The following is an 18,660-nucleotide window of genomic DNA, read 5'->3' on the forward strand; positions in this document are numbered from 1 at the left end:
ATTACTCAAGTAAACTGGGGCAGCCCCAAGAGCAAATCACTGAATAACTACCTGTGAATTGCAATCCTTTTATACCCATCTGAGTTTAATTTAAGGTGGAGTTTATTTCCCCTTACCCTGTCCCATAAAGTCAATGAGGGCCTGGAGTGTGCTGCCAAAACTGAGTTGATGGCTTGTTGAACTTTGTATCATAGCAAGACAGTGTGTCCAGTAACTTCCTCTTTTTAAACACAGGTTCACTGTATAAAGTGTTTCCTGTAATCTGCAGATTTACTCATCATGATGAAGCTGATCCTGTCTCTCACTCTCATCTGGACTCTCTCCAGCACAGGTAACCTCACTCACTCTTAAAACAGCATTTCTGCAGGTACCTGTCATGTCAGGTAGTTCATCATTCTCCTCACTTTTTACCTCTGCTGTTTGTCTGCCAGCTGCTGACTTTTGTTCAAATTCAGATTAATCATCATCATTCATTTTCTTTCTCTTTCTTTTTTATAATCTGTATAGCAGGCACAGAAATGTACAAATTGATCTAACAACACAAACAAGACTAATTTTCAACAGTAACTGTGTTTTTAGAAAGAATCGATTTTTTTTTGTTAATATAATGAAGAAACATCTTTTATGGGGACAATTGATTTGATTTACTTTGTCTTTAACGTTCTGTCATTGTGTGATGTAATTTGTGGTCAGATTAACTTTGTATACTGTATCTGTGTTTATATGACAAGCAGGATTCATGCTGATTGTTTAACTCACCATGATTTATTTCATAACTTGCAGCTGAAGGTCTTCAGTGTTGGCAGGGTACAGGAGATACAAAGGAGTTACGTCCATGTAACGCTACTGAGTGGTGTGCCACTTCAGCCTCACAAGGTATCTGTATAAAGTGTGAAAATAAATGTGATTGTTCCTTAACTTCATTCACTTATTCAATTCTGAATGGGATTTTGTGTTACAGTGTTTGGTCTGATTTTCACTTTACAGGAACTGAGAATGGGACTCTCTATCAGGAAACCATCAGGACCTGTATGTCACTACCTCCTAACTTTGAAGGAAAGCATTCATATTCATTCAATCTTGGATATATGGCTCGATCCACTCATGTGTGTAACACAGATGGCTGCAACAATCAAACCATACCTTGTAAGTAAAGAGAAAGGTTTCCCTTTTTAAAGACACTAAATCACACTCACATGTAGTATCAATCTAATGTTGGTCACAGTGAAGAACAATAAGTCACTTTGTGTCTTGTACAGTTTCTGTCATGTCTCCTGTTCTGTTTCAGACCCTGGTGTGAACCTGCAGTGTTTCACCTGTGATGATCCATTTTCTGCTGAGTGTAAGAAGAACATAGTACAGTGTAGGGGAGACGAGGACCACTGCATTAGTGGGACTGGTGAGCCCTCATGATCATTTTATGTCTCAAAACACATTATTGCTGCCTTTAAAGTGTCAATTTCCTGCTGATTAAACCTTTTTGAAATTTAAAAAAAGTATTTTGTCATCCACAGTGCAAGAAAACGAGGGTGCAACACTTCATACCTTTGGATGTATCTCTGTAGGTTTTTGTGAACATCTTTCTGACTTGCAGCTCCAGCCTGGTGCCAAGTTTATTCAACCACTAAAATGTTGTAAAGGCAGCTTCTGTAACTCAGCCTGGTCTGTCAAACTGAATGTGATGACTTTGCTGTTTGGACTCATCACCCTTATCATCTATTAGATCAAAGAGAACCAGCTGTGTAGTGTGTGAATAAGCCAAATACATCAATTACCTTCTTATTCATTTACACAGTGAGACGTCTTCAACAGTTTGAATGTTTTAGCTTGGTGAATAATTATTTTAACCATAACTGCAGCATCCCAGTAAAATAAAGTTAGCTCATGATCATATGTCTGATTCATAGACAGTAACAAAATCTGTTTACGGTCCAGTTCCTCTTCTGGAGTCATATCCATAGACATAATAAAGTGTAGACGCCGCATTGGCTGCTGGGGCACGAGAAATGCGGCCGCCATCTTGGACCGGTCATCCTACCCGTAGTCAACCACCAAAGCAAGAAGATACTTGAGCACTGTGCGGCGTATTCCTACATATATATTTATATATAGATATATATGTCTATATATATATATATATATCTGTCTATCTATGCATATCTATCTATCTATCTATCTAACAAAGTTTTTGGGGGGGACAGGGGGGACATGTCCCCTGCACCCCCCCTTTTCAAAAGGCAGTTTTGGTCCAAATTGGCAACACTGATAGCCCCCGCTCCCTCAGTACTCGAGCCAGTTGTGTCCCCCCCACCTCTGAAATCAAAATTCCGTCCAATAAATAACCCCTATATATATATAACCCTAAACCTATCTGTTTATATATATGTGTGTGTGTTTATGTATCTATATATAATGTATTCATATATTGTTTCTTGATTTTTCAACTTATTAAAAAAGCTGAGTAGTACTTTTACTGCCTCTATCTGCTTCTGCATTTCTATCATATATTAGAGTAGTATATATATATATACAGTGTGTGTTTTGCAAAATACCTATCAAACATCTCATATATCACATATCAGAATATTCTATTACTGTTAAGACCACTATGAATATTAATATACGCCAAACCATGTGTCCTGTATCACAGCTACATGTATGACGTTTGCAGCAAAAAAAAACGCGTGAAAATCAGTTAAGTATGATTGATTAAATGCGCTGACACTTCATTGCGCCTGCCAAACAGATGACACTGAGTGGAGCGGGTGACCGGTCCAAGATGGCGGCCCCACGGCTCGTCAGCGCCAATATGCAGTAGCGGTCGATGCGGCGTCTACTCTTTATTATGTCTATGGTCATACCGCTCTGCCAAACTCACTGTGCTCTTTAGTAGTCAGCTCCCCCTGCTGTCCATAAAGTGCCTCTGCACCCCAGCTGTTTCAAACCCTCTCTGCAGCCTTTGGGGCCATGCCTCTTTATTTACATACAGCTTGAAAAGCAATATAAGTCTTTCCATTTAATATTTTCCATTTTCCATTTTGATTTTCATATTTGATGTTTCTCTGTTGTTGTTTTGTCCATTGTCATTTTCAATGTCATCATTACAATTTAAGTTTTCAGCATTTCCATTGCAGCTTTTGCATTTTAAATTTGTTTCCTTGTCACTTTACATTTAAAAACTATATTTTACCTTTGAAATTTGATTTTTCAATATCCCTTTTCTTTTTATATGTCCTGATTATTCCCCATATCATTTCTAAAAATTCAAATTATGATAACTAAATATAAAAAACAACTAAATGTTATTTTTCTTAATGGTTTCACACACAACTCTGAAAAAATACAACAATGTGTCTGTGAAGCTTCACATCCCTGAGGGGGATGTGTCCAATGTGTCCCTTTAATGATTTTAAAGCAAATCATTATTTTATGCTGCAATCTTATATGTAATGCTCTATTCTAGCATTTTATTTCTCTCTTTCTATTTTTCTGTACTTTGTTTTTATTATTAGTGTGTGGGGGCGGGGGGGGGGTTAATTGTATGTTTTAATGGTTCTCAAATTGCATGTTTTTCTGTTTTATGTAAAGCACATTGAGTTGCCATTGTGTATGAAATGCACTATATAAATAAAACTGCCTTGCCTTGTCTAACAATTAATGGTGAAATAAGACAAACAAAATCATCAACGAGTGGAGACTATCACATTAAAAACTGCTCAACAAAAACTGCTTTTTCAATTGCAGCAGCAAATGCTACGAGTGTTAGAGTGCATAACAGTTTAAAACTAATGTTAAAAAATGGTTGAGAGACAGACAGTTATATAGTCATTAAGGTCTGATAATGCCTCTATTAATGTATATGTACTAATGTGTCCTATAGGTGGAATTATTACTTTTATATGGTTATATTTGCATGTATGTGCAACCAGAGATAACAAATGTAGAAATGTATTGTGCATTGACTGCTCCTGTTTTAAATAATAAATACATGTAATGACTTCCTCATCATGGACTCAGATTTGATCCATTCTTAAAAATGAAATGGTAACAACTTTCCAGCAGATGGCGCCATTGTATCTAATACTTCCAAACGGTGAACCATTGTCAACATAATTGCTTCACATTGATTCAGGGCTTCAGAAAGGTTTGTTTCCTCCACAAACACAAACTGAAAGTTTCATGCAGCCAGACAGAAATACAGTTTTTCATCCTGATGTCAAACTAGTCTTTAAGTACTTCACTTGCAGAATTTGAGTCAAAATACTTAAACATTGCACAAATATACAGTCAAAATATACCAAAAACACAGTCCAGACAGTATATATTTAGACAGTTCAACATTTGAAGTTATCTATCAATATGATGGGTAAAGAGCGACTGTTGCAGAAAAACCTTTAGCTTGGCCTGTTGAAAAGTTATCAACATGTATCTTTAATTAAAACAAAAACACTTCAAGAGTCAGAAAGACACTAAGTCAAGCAGAGTTCAATGCAATAAATGATTTACTATGCATTACTCAAGTAAACTGGGGCAGGCCCATGGGCAACTCACTGAATAACTACAGTACCTGAGAATTGCAATCCTTTTATACCCATCTGAGTTTAATTTAAGGGTGGAGCTTATTTCCCCTTAACCTGGCCCATAAGGTCAATGAGGGCCTGGAATGTGCTGCCAAAACTGAACCGTTATCTGTCATGATGGCCTAAAAGCATTGCCACTGTGCGACACCATCATTTTGTGTCATTGGGTATTTCTTAGTATACAGTAATAGCTAAATAATGATTATGCAAATAACTGGTTGAATACCTTAAAGAATTAATATATAGCTTGATTAATACTATATTTATAATATCGGAACAGATGAAACACATTTTTAGCAACATGTTTTGCTCAGAAAGTTGTGTGTATGTGTGTGCGACCACAAACACTGATAAATATTGTGTGTGTCATGTAGATAATGAAACGGTTCCTTTGGGCTGTGAAAAAGCAGTGAAGAGATTGGCACATAATTGGTGGAGGTATAAGTGGGTGTAGAAGTGTTATTTTTACTATGCAAAGAAGTCAGTTTTCAGTTTATCTTTGAGACATCACAACGAACTCAACACATGTGTATAAGTGTTCCTTTTTCTGTTGACGAACTGGGTGCATTTAATTTTTGGGTGAGTTTTATTACAGTAATTCAGAAACTTTTATTTTAAAAATGTATAATTATAATGTAATTTAATTGATATGATTAAATAGTTATTTAAATAATATAATTGTCATGGACTTATGGTTTTTGAACTCTTTGTGGTTCTCTTGGTTTCCTGTGTTATACGTCTGTTGTCCACTCCTCTTGATCATTTGGTTTTATTTATTTAGAGGACATTTTACACAATTGGTTCAAAATTAGTTTCAGAAATGTCTTGAAATAAATGTGTTTTCACCAAAACTTCATAGTCTACTTAATTATATAATAAATGACAATGATTTATATATATGTTCATCCAGACATTACCTCTGAAAAAATGAGGAGTTGATGGCTTGTTGAACTTGACAGTGTGTCCAGTAACTCCCTCTTTTTAAACACAGGTTCACTGTATAAAGTGTTTCCTGTAATCTGCAGAATTCCTCATCATGATGAAGCTGATCTTGTCTCTCACTCTCATCTGGACTCTCTCCAGCACAGGTAACCTCACCCACTCTTAAAACAGCATTTCTGCAGGTACCTGTCATGTCAGCTAGTTCATCATTCTCCTCACTTTTTACCTCTGCTGTTTGTCTGCCAGCTGCTGACTTTTGTTCAAGTTCAGATTAATCATCATCATTCATTTTCTTTCTCTCTCTCTATCTTTTTTATAATCTGTATAGCAGGCACAGACATGTACAAATTGATATAACAACACAAACAAGACTAGTTTTCAACAGTAACTGTGTTTTTAGAAAGAAACGATTTTTTTTTGTTAATATAAAGAAGAAACATCTTTTATGGGGACGATTGATTTGATTTACTTTGTCTTAAATACTGTTCTGTCATTGTGTGATGTAATTTGTGGTCAGATTAACTTTGTATACTGTATCTGTGTTTATATGACAAACAGGATTCATGCTGAATGTTTAACTCACCCTGATTTATTTCATAACTTGCAGCTGAAGCTCTTCAATGTTGGGATGATTCAGTAGATGAAACACCAGAGTTACGTTCATGTACCTCTAGTCAGCTGTGTCTAACTGTTGCCACACAAGGTATCTGTATAAAGTGTGAAAATAAATGTGATTGTTCCTTAAATTCATTCTCTTATTCAATTCTAAATGGGATTTTGTGTTACAGTGTTTGGTCTGATTTTCACTTTACAGTAACTGAGAATGGGAATCTCCATCAGGTCACCGGCAGGTCCTGTGAGCCACTCTCTCCTAACACTGAAGGAAACCATACATTTTCATTCAATGTTGGTTTTTTGTCTGCATCCGTTCATGTGTGTAACACAGATGGCTGCAACAATCAAACCATACCTTGTAAGTAACGAGAAAGGTTTCCCTTTTTAAAGACACTAAATCACATTCACATGTAGAGTTGCAAAGGGCTGGAAAATATCCGGTAAATTTCCAGTAAATTTCCATGGGAGGTTAAACCGGGGAATTTTGGAAATATTCCAAATTGGACACTTTCCATGGGAATTATGGGAATTAAATGGGAATGTATGGGAATTTATGGCAATTGAGGGTAATTTAGTGGAAAGGTATCATATCTATGCAAACAGTATGAAAAGTAAATCTACTGTATGAATACATTTGTATGTGATATTTGTAAGTTAAACATCACCAAATTTGTCAAATATATTTAGGGCTGCAACCAATGATTATTTTAATAATTGATTAATGGGTTGATTATTTTTTCGATTCATTGATTAATTGGATAAAAAAATTCCACCCTCCATAAAAAACTGAACATTATTTTAAGTTGACGATGAAAAAGGTGCACAAACAATGTCGCTTGATGTCCCTGAGCTGGGTTAGGGTTAGCTTAAAGTGATATTTACTGTGTAAATTGTAATTTATTTGGTTTTGACTGTAAGGCTAAATATAGCACTTACACATAAAAATATCCCTCAATATATTACCATATAATGTCATCAAAACCTACTTCTTTTATACAGTCTATGGCTTCACGTTGTGTGCTCTGGGCTCAAAAGTGTGGTCCAGAATTGTAGAAATCATCTGTGCATGTGATGGAGGAATGAACAATGCTTGTAGGGGGCGTGGTCTCAGACTGCACAGTGCATGTAGGGGGCGTGGTCTCAGTAGCCCTGCAGTAAACAGTGTGCTATGTGAGCATGTAATAGCATAGATATTCAACTGTACTGCATGATATTTGGTTGTTTTAGTCAGGATTATGCTAAAATATTATTTTACACAACTATATTTAAATTCCCAAATAAGAACATACTTTCAGTTTAGTAAATTCCTGGTTTATTCCCGTTAATTCCCATGGAAAGTTCCCAAGTTTGAAAATTCCCTGAATTGCAACTCTATTCACATGTAGTATCAGTCTAATGTTGGTCACAGTGAAGAACAATAAGTCACTTTGTGTCTTGTACAGTTTCTGTCATGTCTCCTGTTCTGTTTCAGACCCTAATGATCTGAAGAAAAACAACCTGACGTGTTTCACCTGTGATGATTCATCTTCTGCTGAGTGCAACAAGACAGTACAGTGTGTGGGAGACGAGGACCGCTGCATTAGTGGGACTGGTGAGTACCTCATGATCATTTTATGTCTCCAAACACATTATTGCTGTTTTTAATGTGTCAATTTCCTGCTGATTAAACCTTTTTGAAGCTTAATAAAGTATTTTGTCATCCACAGTGGAAGTTGACAAGGGTGAAAAAGTTCATGTCTTTGGATGTGACTCTCGATATCTTTGTGAAAGTCTTCCTGACATGGAGCTCCTGCCTGGTGGCAAGTTTACTCAACCACCAAAATGTTGTGGAAGCAGCTTCTGTAACCATCCTGTTCTGTCAAACTGAATGTGATGACTTTGCTGTTTGGACTCATTACCCTTATCTGCTATTAGAACAAAGAGAAACTAACTGAATAGCCCAAGTGTAGTGTGTGAACAAGCAAAATACAACTATTTCCTTCTCAGTCATTTACACAGTGAGATGTCTTCAACAGTTTGAATGTTTTAGCTTGGTGAATAACTATTTTAACCATAACTGCAGCATCTCAGTAAAATAAAGTTAGCTCATGATAATATGTCTGATTCATAGACAGTAACAAAATCTGTTTACGGTCCAGTTCTTCTTCTAGTTTGGACTCATACCACTCTGCAAAACTCACTGTGCTCTTTAGTAGTCAGCTCCCCCTGCTGTCTATAAGGTGCCTCTGCACCCCAGCTGTTTCAAACCCTCCCTGCAGCCTTTGGGGCCATGCCTCTTTATTTACATACAGCTTGAAAAGCAATATAAGTATTTCCATTTAATATTTTCCATTTTCCATTTTGATTTTCATATTTGATGTTTCTCTGTTGTTGTTTTGTCCATTGTCATTTTCAATGTCATCATTACAATTTAAGTTTTCAGTTTAAGCATTTCCATTGCAGCTTTTGCATTTTAAATTTGTTTCCTTGTCACTTTACATTTAAAAACTATATTTTACCTTTGAAATGAGATTTTTCAATATCCTTTTTGTTTTTATATGTCCTGGTTATTCCCCATATCATTTCTAAAAATTCAAATTATGATAACTAAATATAAAAAACAACTAAATGTTATTTTTCTTAATGGTTTCACACACAACTCTGAAAAATACAACAATGTGTCTGTGAAGCTTCACATCCCTGAGGGGGATGTGTCCAATGTGTCCCTTTAATGATTTTAAAGCAAATCATTATTTTATGCTGCAATCTTATATTTAATGCTCTATTATAGTATTTTATTTCTCTCTTTCTATTTTTCTGTACTTTGTTTTTATTATTAGTGTGTGGGGTAGGGGGGTTAATTGTATGTTTTAATGTTTCTCAAATTGCATGTTTGTCTGTTTTATGTAAAGCACATTGAGTTGCCATTGTGTATGAAATGCGCTATATAAATAAAACTGCCTTGCCTTGCCTTGTCTAACAATTAATGGTGAAATAAGACAAACAAAATCATCAGCGAGTGGAGACTATGACATTAAACACTGCTCAACAAAAACTGCTTTTTCAATTGCAGCAGCAAATGCTACGAGTGTTAGAGTGCATAACAGTTTAAAACTAATGTTAAAAAATGGTTGAGAGACAGACAGTTACATAGTCATTAAGGTCTGATAATGCCTTTTTTAATGTATACGTACTAATGTGTCCTATAGGTGTAATTATTACTTTTGTATGGTTATATTTGCATGTATGTGCAAACAGAGATAACAAATGTAGAAATGTATTGTGCATTGACTGCTCCTGTTTTAAATAATAAATACATGTAATGACTTCCTCATCATGGACTCAGATTTGATCCATCCATAAAAATGAAATGGTAACAACTTTCCAGCAGATGGCGCCATTGTATCTAATACTTCCAAACGGTGAACCATTGTCAACATAATTGCTTCACATTGATTCAGGGCTTCAGAAAGGTTTGTTTCCTCCACAAACACAAACTGAAAGTTTCATGCAGCCAGACAGAAATACAGTTTTTCATCCTGATGTCAAACTAGTCTTTAAGTACTTCACTTGCAGAATTTGAGTCAAAATACTTAAACATTGCACAAATATACAGTCAAAATATACCAAAAACACAGTCCAGACAGTATATATTTAGACAGTTCAACATTTGAAGTTATCTATCAATATGATGGGTAAAGAGCGACTGTTGCAGAAAAACCTTTAGCTTGGCCTGTTGAAACGTTATCAACATGTATCTTTAATTAAAACAAGAAAAATTTTAAGAGTCAGAAAGACACTAAGTCAAGCAGAGTTCAATGCAATAACAGATTTACTATGCATTACTCAAGTAAACTGGGGCAGGCCCATGGGCAACTCACCGAATAACTACCTGAGAATTGCAATCCTTTTATACTCATCTGAGTTTAATTTAAGGGTGGAGCTTATTTCCCCTTACCCTGGCCCATAAGGTCAATGAGGGCCTGGAGTGTGCTGCCAAAAATGAACCGTTATCTGTCATGATGGCCTAAAAGCATTGCCACTGTGCGACACCATCATTTTGTGTCATTGGGTATTTTTTAGTATACAGTAATAGCGAAATAATGATTACACAAATAACTGGTTGATTCCCATAGTGAATTATTATATAGCTTGATTAATACTATATTTAAAATATCGGAACAGATGAAACACATTTTTAGCAACATGTTTTGCTCAGAAAGTTGTGTGTATGTGTGTATGACCACAAACACTGATAAATGTTGTGTGTGTCATGTAGATAATGAAACGGTTCCTTTGGGCTGTGAAAAAGCAGTGAAGAGATTGGCACATAATTGGTGGAGGTATAAGTGGGTGTAGAAGTGTTATTTTTACTCTGCAAAGAATTCAGTTTTCAGTTTAGAGTAAAGATTATCTTTGAGACATCACAACAAACTCAACACATTTGTATAAGTGTTCCTTTTTCTGTTGACGAACTGGGTGCATTTAATTTTTGGGTGAGTTTTATTACAGTAATTCAGAAACTTTTATTTTAAAAATGTATAATTATAATGTAATTTAATTGATATGATTAAATAGTTGTTTAAACAATATAATTGTGATGGACTCATGGTTTTTGAACTCTTTGTGGTTCTCTTGGTTTCCTGTGTTATACTTCTGTTGTCCACTCCTCTTGATCATTTGGTTTTATTTATTTAGGGGACATTTTACACAATTGGTTCAAAATTAGTTTCAGAAATTTCTTGAAATAAATGTGTTTTCACCAAAACTTCATAGTCTACTTTATTATATAATAAATGACAATGATTTATATATATGTTCATCCAGACATTACCTCTGAAAAAATGAGGAGTTGATGGCTTGTTGAACTTGACAGTGTGTCCAGTAACGTCCTCTTTTTAAACACAGGTTCACTGTATAAAGTGTTTCCTGTAATCTGCAGAATTCCTCATCATGATGAAGCTGATTCTGTCTCTCACTCTCATCTGGACTCTCTCCAGCACAGGTAACCTCACTCACTCTTAAAACAGCATTTCTGCAGGTACCTGTCATGTCAGGTAGTTCATCATTCTCCTCACTTTTTACCTCTGCTGTTTGTCTGCCAGCTGCTGACTTTTGTTCAAGTTCAGATTAATCATCATCATTCATTTTCTTTCTCTCTCTCTATCTTTTTTATAATCTGTATAGCAGGCACAGACATGTACAAATTGATATAACAACACAAACAAGACTAGTTTGCAACAGTAACTGTGTTTTTAGAAAGAAACGATTTTTTTTTGTTAATATAATGAAGAAACATCTTTTATGGGGACGATTGATTTGATTTACTTTGTTTTAAATACTGTTCTGTCATTGTGTGATGTAATTTGTGGTCAGATTAACTTTGTATACTGTATCTGTGTTTATATGACAAACACGATTCATGCTGATTGTTTAACTCACCATGATTTATTTCATAACTTGCAGCTGAAGCTCTTCAATGTTGGGATGATTCAGTAGATGAAACACCAGAGTTACGTTCATGTACCTCTAGTCAGCTGTGTCTAACTGTTGCCACACAAGGTATCTGTATAAAGTGTGAAAATAAATGTGATTGTTCCTTAAATTCATTCACTTATTCAATTCTAAATGGGATTTTGTGTTACAGTGTTTGGTCTGATTTTCACTTTACAGTAACTGAGAATGGGAATCTCCATCAGGTCACCGGCAGGTCTTGTGTGCCACTCTCTCCTAACATTGAAGGAAACCATACATTTTCATTCAATGTTGGTTTTTTGTCTGCATCTGTTTATGTGTGTAACACAGATGGCTGCAACAATCAAACCATACCTTGTAAGTAAAGAGAAAGGTTTCCCTTTTTAAAGACACTAAATCACATTCACATGTAGAGTTGCAAAGGGCTGGAAAATATCCGGTAAATTTCCAGTAAATTTCCATGGGAGGTTAAGCCGGGGAATTTTGGAAATATTCCAAATTGGACACTTTCCATGGGAATTATGGGAATTAAATGGGAATGTATGGGAATTTATGGCAATTGAGGGTAATTTAGTGGAAAGGTATCATATCTATGCAAGCAGTATGAAAAGTAAATCTACTGTATGAATACATTTGTATGTGATATTTGTAAGTTAAACATCACCAAATTTGTCAAATATATTTAGGGCTGCAACCAATGATTATTTTAATAATTGATTAATGGGTTGATTATTTTTTCGATTCATTGATTAATTGGATAAAAAAATTCCACTCTCCATAAAAAACTGAACATTATTTTAAGTTGACGATGAAAAAGGTGCACAAACAATGTCGCTTGATGTCCCTGAGCTGGGTTAGGGTTAGCTTAAAGTGATATTTACTGTATGAATTGTAATTTATTTGGTTTTGACCGTAAGGCTAAATATAGCACTTACACATAAAAATATCCCTCAATATATTACCATATAATGTCATCAAAACCTACTTCTTTTATACAGTCTATGGCTTCACGTTGTGTGCTCTGGGCTCAAAAGTGTGGTCCAGAATTGTAGAAATCATCTGTGCATGTGATGGAGGAATGAAAAATGCTTGTAGGGGGCGTGGTCTCAGTATGCACAGTGCATGTATGGGTGTGGCCTCAGTATGCACAGTGCATGTAGGGGGCGTGGTCTCAGTAGCCCTGCAGTAAACAGTGTGCTATGTGAGCATGTAATAGCATAGATATTCAACTGTACTGCATGATATTTGGTTGTTTTAGTCAGGATTATGCTAAAATATTATTTTACACAACTATATTTAAATTCCCCAATAAGAACATACTTTCAGTTTAGTAAATTCCTGGTTTATTCCCGTTAATTCACATGGAAAGTTCCCAAGTTTGAGAATTCCCTGAATTGCAACCCTATTCACATGTAGTATCAGTCTAATGTTGGTCACAGTGAAGAACAATAAGTCACTTTGTGTCTTGTACAGTTTCTGTCATGTCTCCTGTTCTGTTTCAGACCCTAATGATCTGAAGAAAAACAACCTGACGTGTTTCACCTGTGATGATTCATCTTCTGCTGAGTGCAACAAGACAGTACAGTGTGTGGGAGACGAGGACCGCTGCATTAGTGGGACTGGTGAGCCCTCATGATCATTTTATGTCTCCAAACACATTATTGCTGTTTTTAATGTGTCAATTTCCTGCTGATTAAACCTTTTTGAAGCTTAATAAAGTATTTTGTCATCCACAGTGGAAGTTGACAAGGGTGAAAAAGTTCATGTCTTTGGATGTGACTCTCGATATCTTTGTGAAAGTCTTCCTGACATGGAGCTCCTGCCTGGTGGCAAGTTTACTCAACCACCAAAATGTTGTGGAAGCAGCTTCTGTAACCATCCTGTTCTGTCAAACTGAATGTGATGACTTTGCTGTTTGGACTCATTACCCTTATCTTCTATTAGAACAAAGAGAAGCTAACAGAATAGCCCAAGTGTAGTGTGTGAACAAGCCAAATACAAAAATTTCCTTCTCAGTCATTTACACAGTGAGATGTCTTCAACACTTTGAATGTTTTAGCTTGGTGAATAATTATTTTAACCATAACTGCAGCATCCCAGTAAAATAAAGTTAGCTCATGATAATATGTCTGATTCATAGACAGTAACAAAATCTGTTTACGGTCCAGTTCTTCTTCTAGTTTGGACTCATACCGCTCTGCCAATCTCACTGTGCTCTTTAGTAGACAGCTCCCCCTGCTGTCCATAAGGTGCCTCTGCACCCCAGCTGTTTCAAACCCTCCCTGCAGCCTTTGGGGCCATGCCTCTTTATTTACATACAGCTTGAAAAGCAATATAAGTATTTCCATTTAATATTTTCCATTTTCCATTTTGATTTTCATATTTGATGTTTCTCTGTTGTTGTTTTGTCCATTGTCATTTTCAATGTCATCATTACAATTTAAGGTTTCAGTATAAGCATTTCCATTGCAGCTTTTGCATTTTAAATTAGTTTCATTGTCACTTTACATTTCAAAACTATATTTTACCTTTGAAATTAGATTTTTCAATATCCTTTTTCTTTTTATATGTTCTGGTTATTCCCCATATCATTTCTAAAAATTCAAATTATGATAACTAAATATAAAAAACAACTAAATGTTATTTTTCTTAATGGTTTCACACACAACTCTGAAAAATACAACAATGTGTCTGTGAAGCTTCACATCCCTGAGGGGGATGTGTCCAATGTGTCCCTTTAATGATTTTAAAGCAAATCATTATTTTATGCTGCAATCTTATATTTAATGCTCTATTCTAGTATTTTATTTCTCTCTTTCTATTTTTCTGTACTTTGTTTTTATTATTAGTGTGTGGGGTGGGGGTAGGGGGGTTAATTGTATGTTTTAATGTTTCTCAAATTGCATGTTTGTCTGTTTTATGTAAAGCACATTGAGTTGCCATTGTGTATGAAATGCACTATATAAATAAAACTGCCTTGCTTTGCCTTGTCTAACAATTAATGGTGAAATAAGACAAACAAAATCATCAACGAGTGGAGACTATCACATTAAAAACTGCTCAACAAAAACTGCTTTTTCAATTGCAGCAGTAAATGCTACGAGTGTTAGAGTGCATAACAGTTTAAAACTAATGTTAAAAAATGGTTGAGAGACAGACAGTTATATAGTCATTAAGGTCTGATAATGCCTCTTTTAATGTATACGTACTACTGTGTCCTATAGGTGGAATTATTACTTTTATATGGTTATATTTGCATGTATGTGCAACCAGAGATAACAAATGTAGAAATGTATTGTGCATTGACTGCTCCTGTTTTAAATAATAAATACATGTAATGACTTCCTCATCATGGACTCAGATTTGATCCATCCATAAAAATGAAATGGTAACAACTTTCCAGCAGATGGCGCCATTGTATGTAATACTTCCAAACAGTGAACCATTGTCAACATAATTGCTTCACATTGATTCAGGGCTTCAGAAAGGTTTGTTTCCTCCACAAACACAGACTGAAACTTTCATCCAGCCAGACAGAAACACTGTTTTTCATCCTGATGTCAAACTAGTCTTTAAGTACTTCCCTTGCAGAATTTGAGTCAAAATACTTAAAAATTGCACAAATATACAGTCAAAATATACCAAAAACACAGTCCAGACAGTATATATTTAGACAGTTCAACATTTGAAGTTATCTATCAATATGATGGGTAAGGAGCGACTGTTGCAGAAAAACCTTTAGCTTGGCCTGTTGAAAAGTCATCAATATGTACCTTTAGTTAAAACAAAAAGACTTCAAGAGTCAGAAAGACACTAAGTCAAGCAGAGTTCAATGCAATAACAGATTTACTATGCATTACTCAAGTAAACTGGGGCAGGCCCATGGGCAACTCACCGAATAACTACCGGAGAATTGCAATCCTTTTATACCCATCTGAGTTTAATTTAAGGTGGAGTTTATTTCCCTTTACCCTGGCCCATAAGGTCAATGAGGGCCTGGAGTGTGCTGCCAAAACTGAACCGTTATCTGTCATGATGGCCTAACAGCATTGCCACTGTGCGACACTGTCATTTTGTGTCATTGGGTATTTCTTAGTATACAGTAATAGCGAAATAATGATTATGCAAATAACTGGTTGATTCCCAAAGTGAATTAATATATAGCTTGATTAATACTATATCTATAATATCGGAACAGATGAAACACATTTTTAGCAACATGTTTTGCTCAGAAAGTTGTGTGTATGTGTGTGCGACCAGAAACACTGATAAATGTTGTGTGGGTCATGTAGATAAGTGAAACGGTTCCTTTGGGCTGTGAAAAAGCAGTGAAGAGATTGGCACATAATTGGTGGAGGTATAAGTGGGTGTAGAAGTGTTATTTTTACTCTGCTAAGAAGGCAGTTTTCAGTTTATCTTTGAGACATCACAACAAACTCAACACATGTGTATGAGTGTTCCTTTTTCTGTTGACGAACTGGGTGCATTTAATTTTTGGGTGAGTTTTATTACAGTAATTCAGAAACTTTTATTTTAAAAATGTATAATTATAATGTAATTTAATTGATATGATTAAAAAGTTGTTTAAATAATATAATTGTGATGGACTGATGGTTTTTGAACTCTTTGTGGTTCTCTTGGTTTCCTGTGTTATACGTCTGTTTTCCACTCCTCTTGATCATTTGGTTTTATTTATTTAGAGGACATTTTACACAATTGGTTCAAATTTAGTTTTAGAAATGTCTTGAAATAAATGTGTTTTCACCAAAACTTCATAGTCTACTTAATTACAGTATATAATAAATGACAATGATTTATATATATGTTCATCCAGACATTACCTCTGAAAAAATGAGGAGTTGATGAATTGTTGAACTTGACAGTGTGTCCAGTAACTTCCTCTTTTTAAACAGATGTTCATTGTATAAAGTGTTTCCTGTAATCTGCAGATTTCCTCATCATGATGAAGCTGATTCTGTCTCTCACTCTAATCTGGACTCTCTCCAGCACAGGTAACCTCACTCACTCTTAAAACAGCATTTCTGCAGGTACAAAATGGACAAATTGATCTAACAACACAAACAAGACTAATTTGCAACAGTAACTGTGTTTTTAGAAAGAAACACAATCCTGCATCATTTTTTTTGTCAACATAATGAAGAAACATCTTTTATGGGGACAATTTATTTGGTTTATTTTGTCTTAAATACTGTTCTGTCATTGTGTGATGTAATTTGTGGTCAGATTAACTTTGTATACTATATCTGTGTTTATCTGACAAACAGGATTCATGCTGATTGTTTAACTCACCATGATTTATTTCATAACTTGCAGCTGAAGCTCTTCAGTGTTGGGAGGGTTCAGTAGATGAAACACAGGAGTTACTTCCATGTGACTCTAGTCAGCTGTGTGTAACTGTTGCCACACAAGGTATCTGTAAAAAGTATATAAATAAATATGATTGTTCCTTAATGTCATTCACATATTCAATTTTCAATGGGACTTCTGTGTTACAGTGTTTGGTTTGTGTTTCATATAGGGAACGAGAGTGGGAATTTGATTCAGTCCATCAGCAGGCGGTGTTTTCCATCCTCTCTTTTCAGTGAAGGAGAGCACATATTTTCATTCAATGTTGGTTTTGAAACTATGACTGCATCTGTTCATGTTTGTAACACAGATGGCTGCAACAGGGAAGACATACCTTGTAAGTAAAGAGAAAGGTTTCCCTTTTTAAAAACACTAAATCACATTCACATGTAGTATCAGTCTAATGTTGGTCACAGTGAAGAACAATAAGTCACTTTGTGTCTTGTACAGTTTCTGTCATGTCTCCTGTTCTGTTTCAGACCCTGGTGTTCAGGAGAAAAACAACCTGCAGTGTTTCACCTGTGAAGATCTATATTCTGCTGAGTGTAAGAAGAAGACAGTACAGTGTGTGGGAGATGAGGACCGCTGCATTAATGGGACTGGTGAGCCCTCATGATCATTTTTATGTCTCAAAACACATTATTGCTGCCTTCAAAGTTTCTATTTCCTGCTGCATAACTTGGAAAAAATGTTTAAAAAATTCTGTCATCCACAGATTACGAAGATGGTGAAGATTATAGTCATACATTGCTTGGATGTGCCTCTTCAAATCTCTGTGAAGATTCTTCTTACTTGGAAAACATCTTCGGATTTGAATCCGTTGGTAGACCAAAATGTTGTGAAGGCAGCTTCTGTAACTCAGCCTGGTCTGTCAAACTGAATGTAATCACTTTGCTGTTTGGACTCACTACCCTTATCATCTATTAGAACAAAGAGAAACTAACAAAACAGCTGTGTGGTGTGCGTATAAGACAAATACATTATCTTCTCTGTCATCTACACAGTGAGATGTCTTCAACAGTTTGAATTTGTTATCTCAATAAATAATTATTTTAACCATAACTGCAGCATCCCAGTAAAATAAAGTGGTCTCATGATAATCCTGATTCATGGACAGTAACAAATATATCTATTTACAAAATGATAACCTTCTAAGCTACCAAAAACCGTTGTTTCTTTATAAGTAAACAATACGTAGCTACTCATTGATCTAATTAATAATGACTATTTCTGTAATGAGTAACTTCTTGAAAACTCCTAATTAATGACTATATTGGGTCAATTCTTGATCCGATCCTGTACTCTTTGCACATGTTGTTGTTTGGTGAACATGTTGGGGAAGTTGCTCAAAATTAGTAATTAGTTACTAGTTTCTTCTCTCAAAAAGTAATCAAATTACTTAAACAATTACTGTCTATAAAAAGTAATTAATTACCTGAGAAGGTAACTTTTCCATGACTGTGAACACTTGGGTTGCCAACTTTCTCACCTCCAAATGAGGGACACTTTGTTCTGGGTGCGGGCAGGTACCAGTGCAGTAATTCCAAAGTGTCATTAGCCATACCATAGACCTACTGATTTCACAGTTTAGTAACACAAAACCCATATTGTACTTGCTTAGATGTGTGTGTTACAATAACACATGCCACAAATATTGGAAAGCTTTAGGCCTAACCCAAACTAACTCTTAGTAATACATGGG

At 35.4% G+C, this 18,660-nt stretch overlaps 1 protein-coding gene across 1 annotated transcript; it reads left to right on the forward strand.

The window, feature by feature from the left end:
- The first annotated feature begins 211 nt into the window (after positions 1-211).
- Positions 212-17,885, forward strand: LOC128362321 (uncharacterized). Its single transcript, XM_053323061.1, has 5 exons — positions 212-331; positions 16,926-17,021; positions 17,131-17,295; positions 17,438-17,560; positions 17,674-17,885. The coding sequence occupies exons 1-5, from the start codon at positions 280-282 to the stop codon at positions 17,883-17,885; spliced, it is 648 nt and encodes a 215-aa protein (XP_053179036.1). The 5' UTR covers positions 212-279.
- Positions 17,886-18,660: the final 775 nt, after the last annotated feature.

This window comes from Scomber japonicus, chromosome 7 (assembly GCF_027409825.1).
Source record: "Scomber japonicus isolate fScoJap1 chromosome 7, fScoJap1.pri, whole genome shotgun sequence".
Classification (NCBI taxonomy): domain Eukaryota; kingdom Metazoa; phylum Chordata; class Actinopteri; order Scombriformes; family Scombridae; genus Scomber; species Scomber japonicus.

Coding starts and splice junctions, on each gene's coding strand:
- LOC128362321 (XM_053323061.1), top strand. CDS start 280: ATGATGAAGCTGATCCTGTCTCTCACTCTCATCTGGACTCTCTCCAGC. Junction 17,022..17,130: donor TGTAACTGTTGCCACACAAG/GTATCTGTAAAA, acceptor TGTTTCATATAG/GGAACGAGAGTGGGAATTTG. Junction 17,296..17,437: donor CAACAGGGAAGACATACCTT/GTAAGTAAAGAG, acceptor GTTCTGTTTCAG/ACCCTGGTGTTCAGGAGAAA.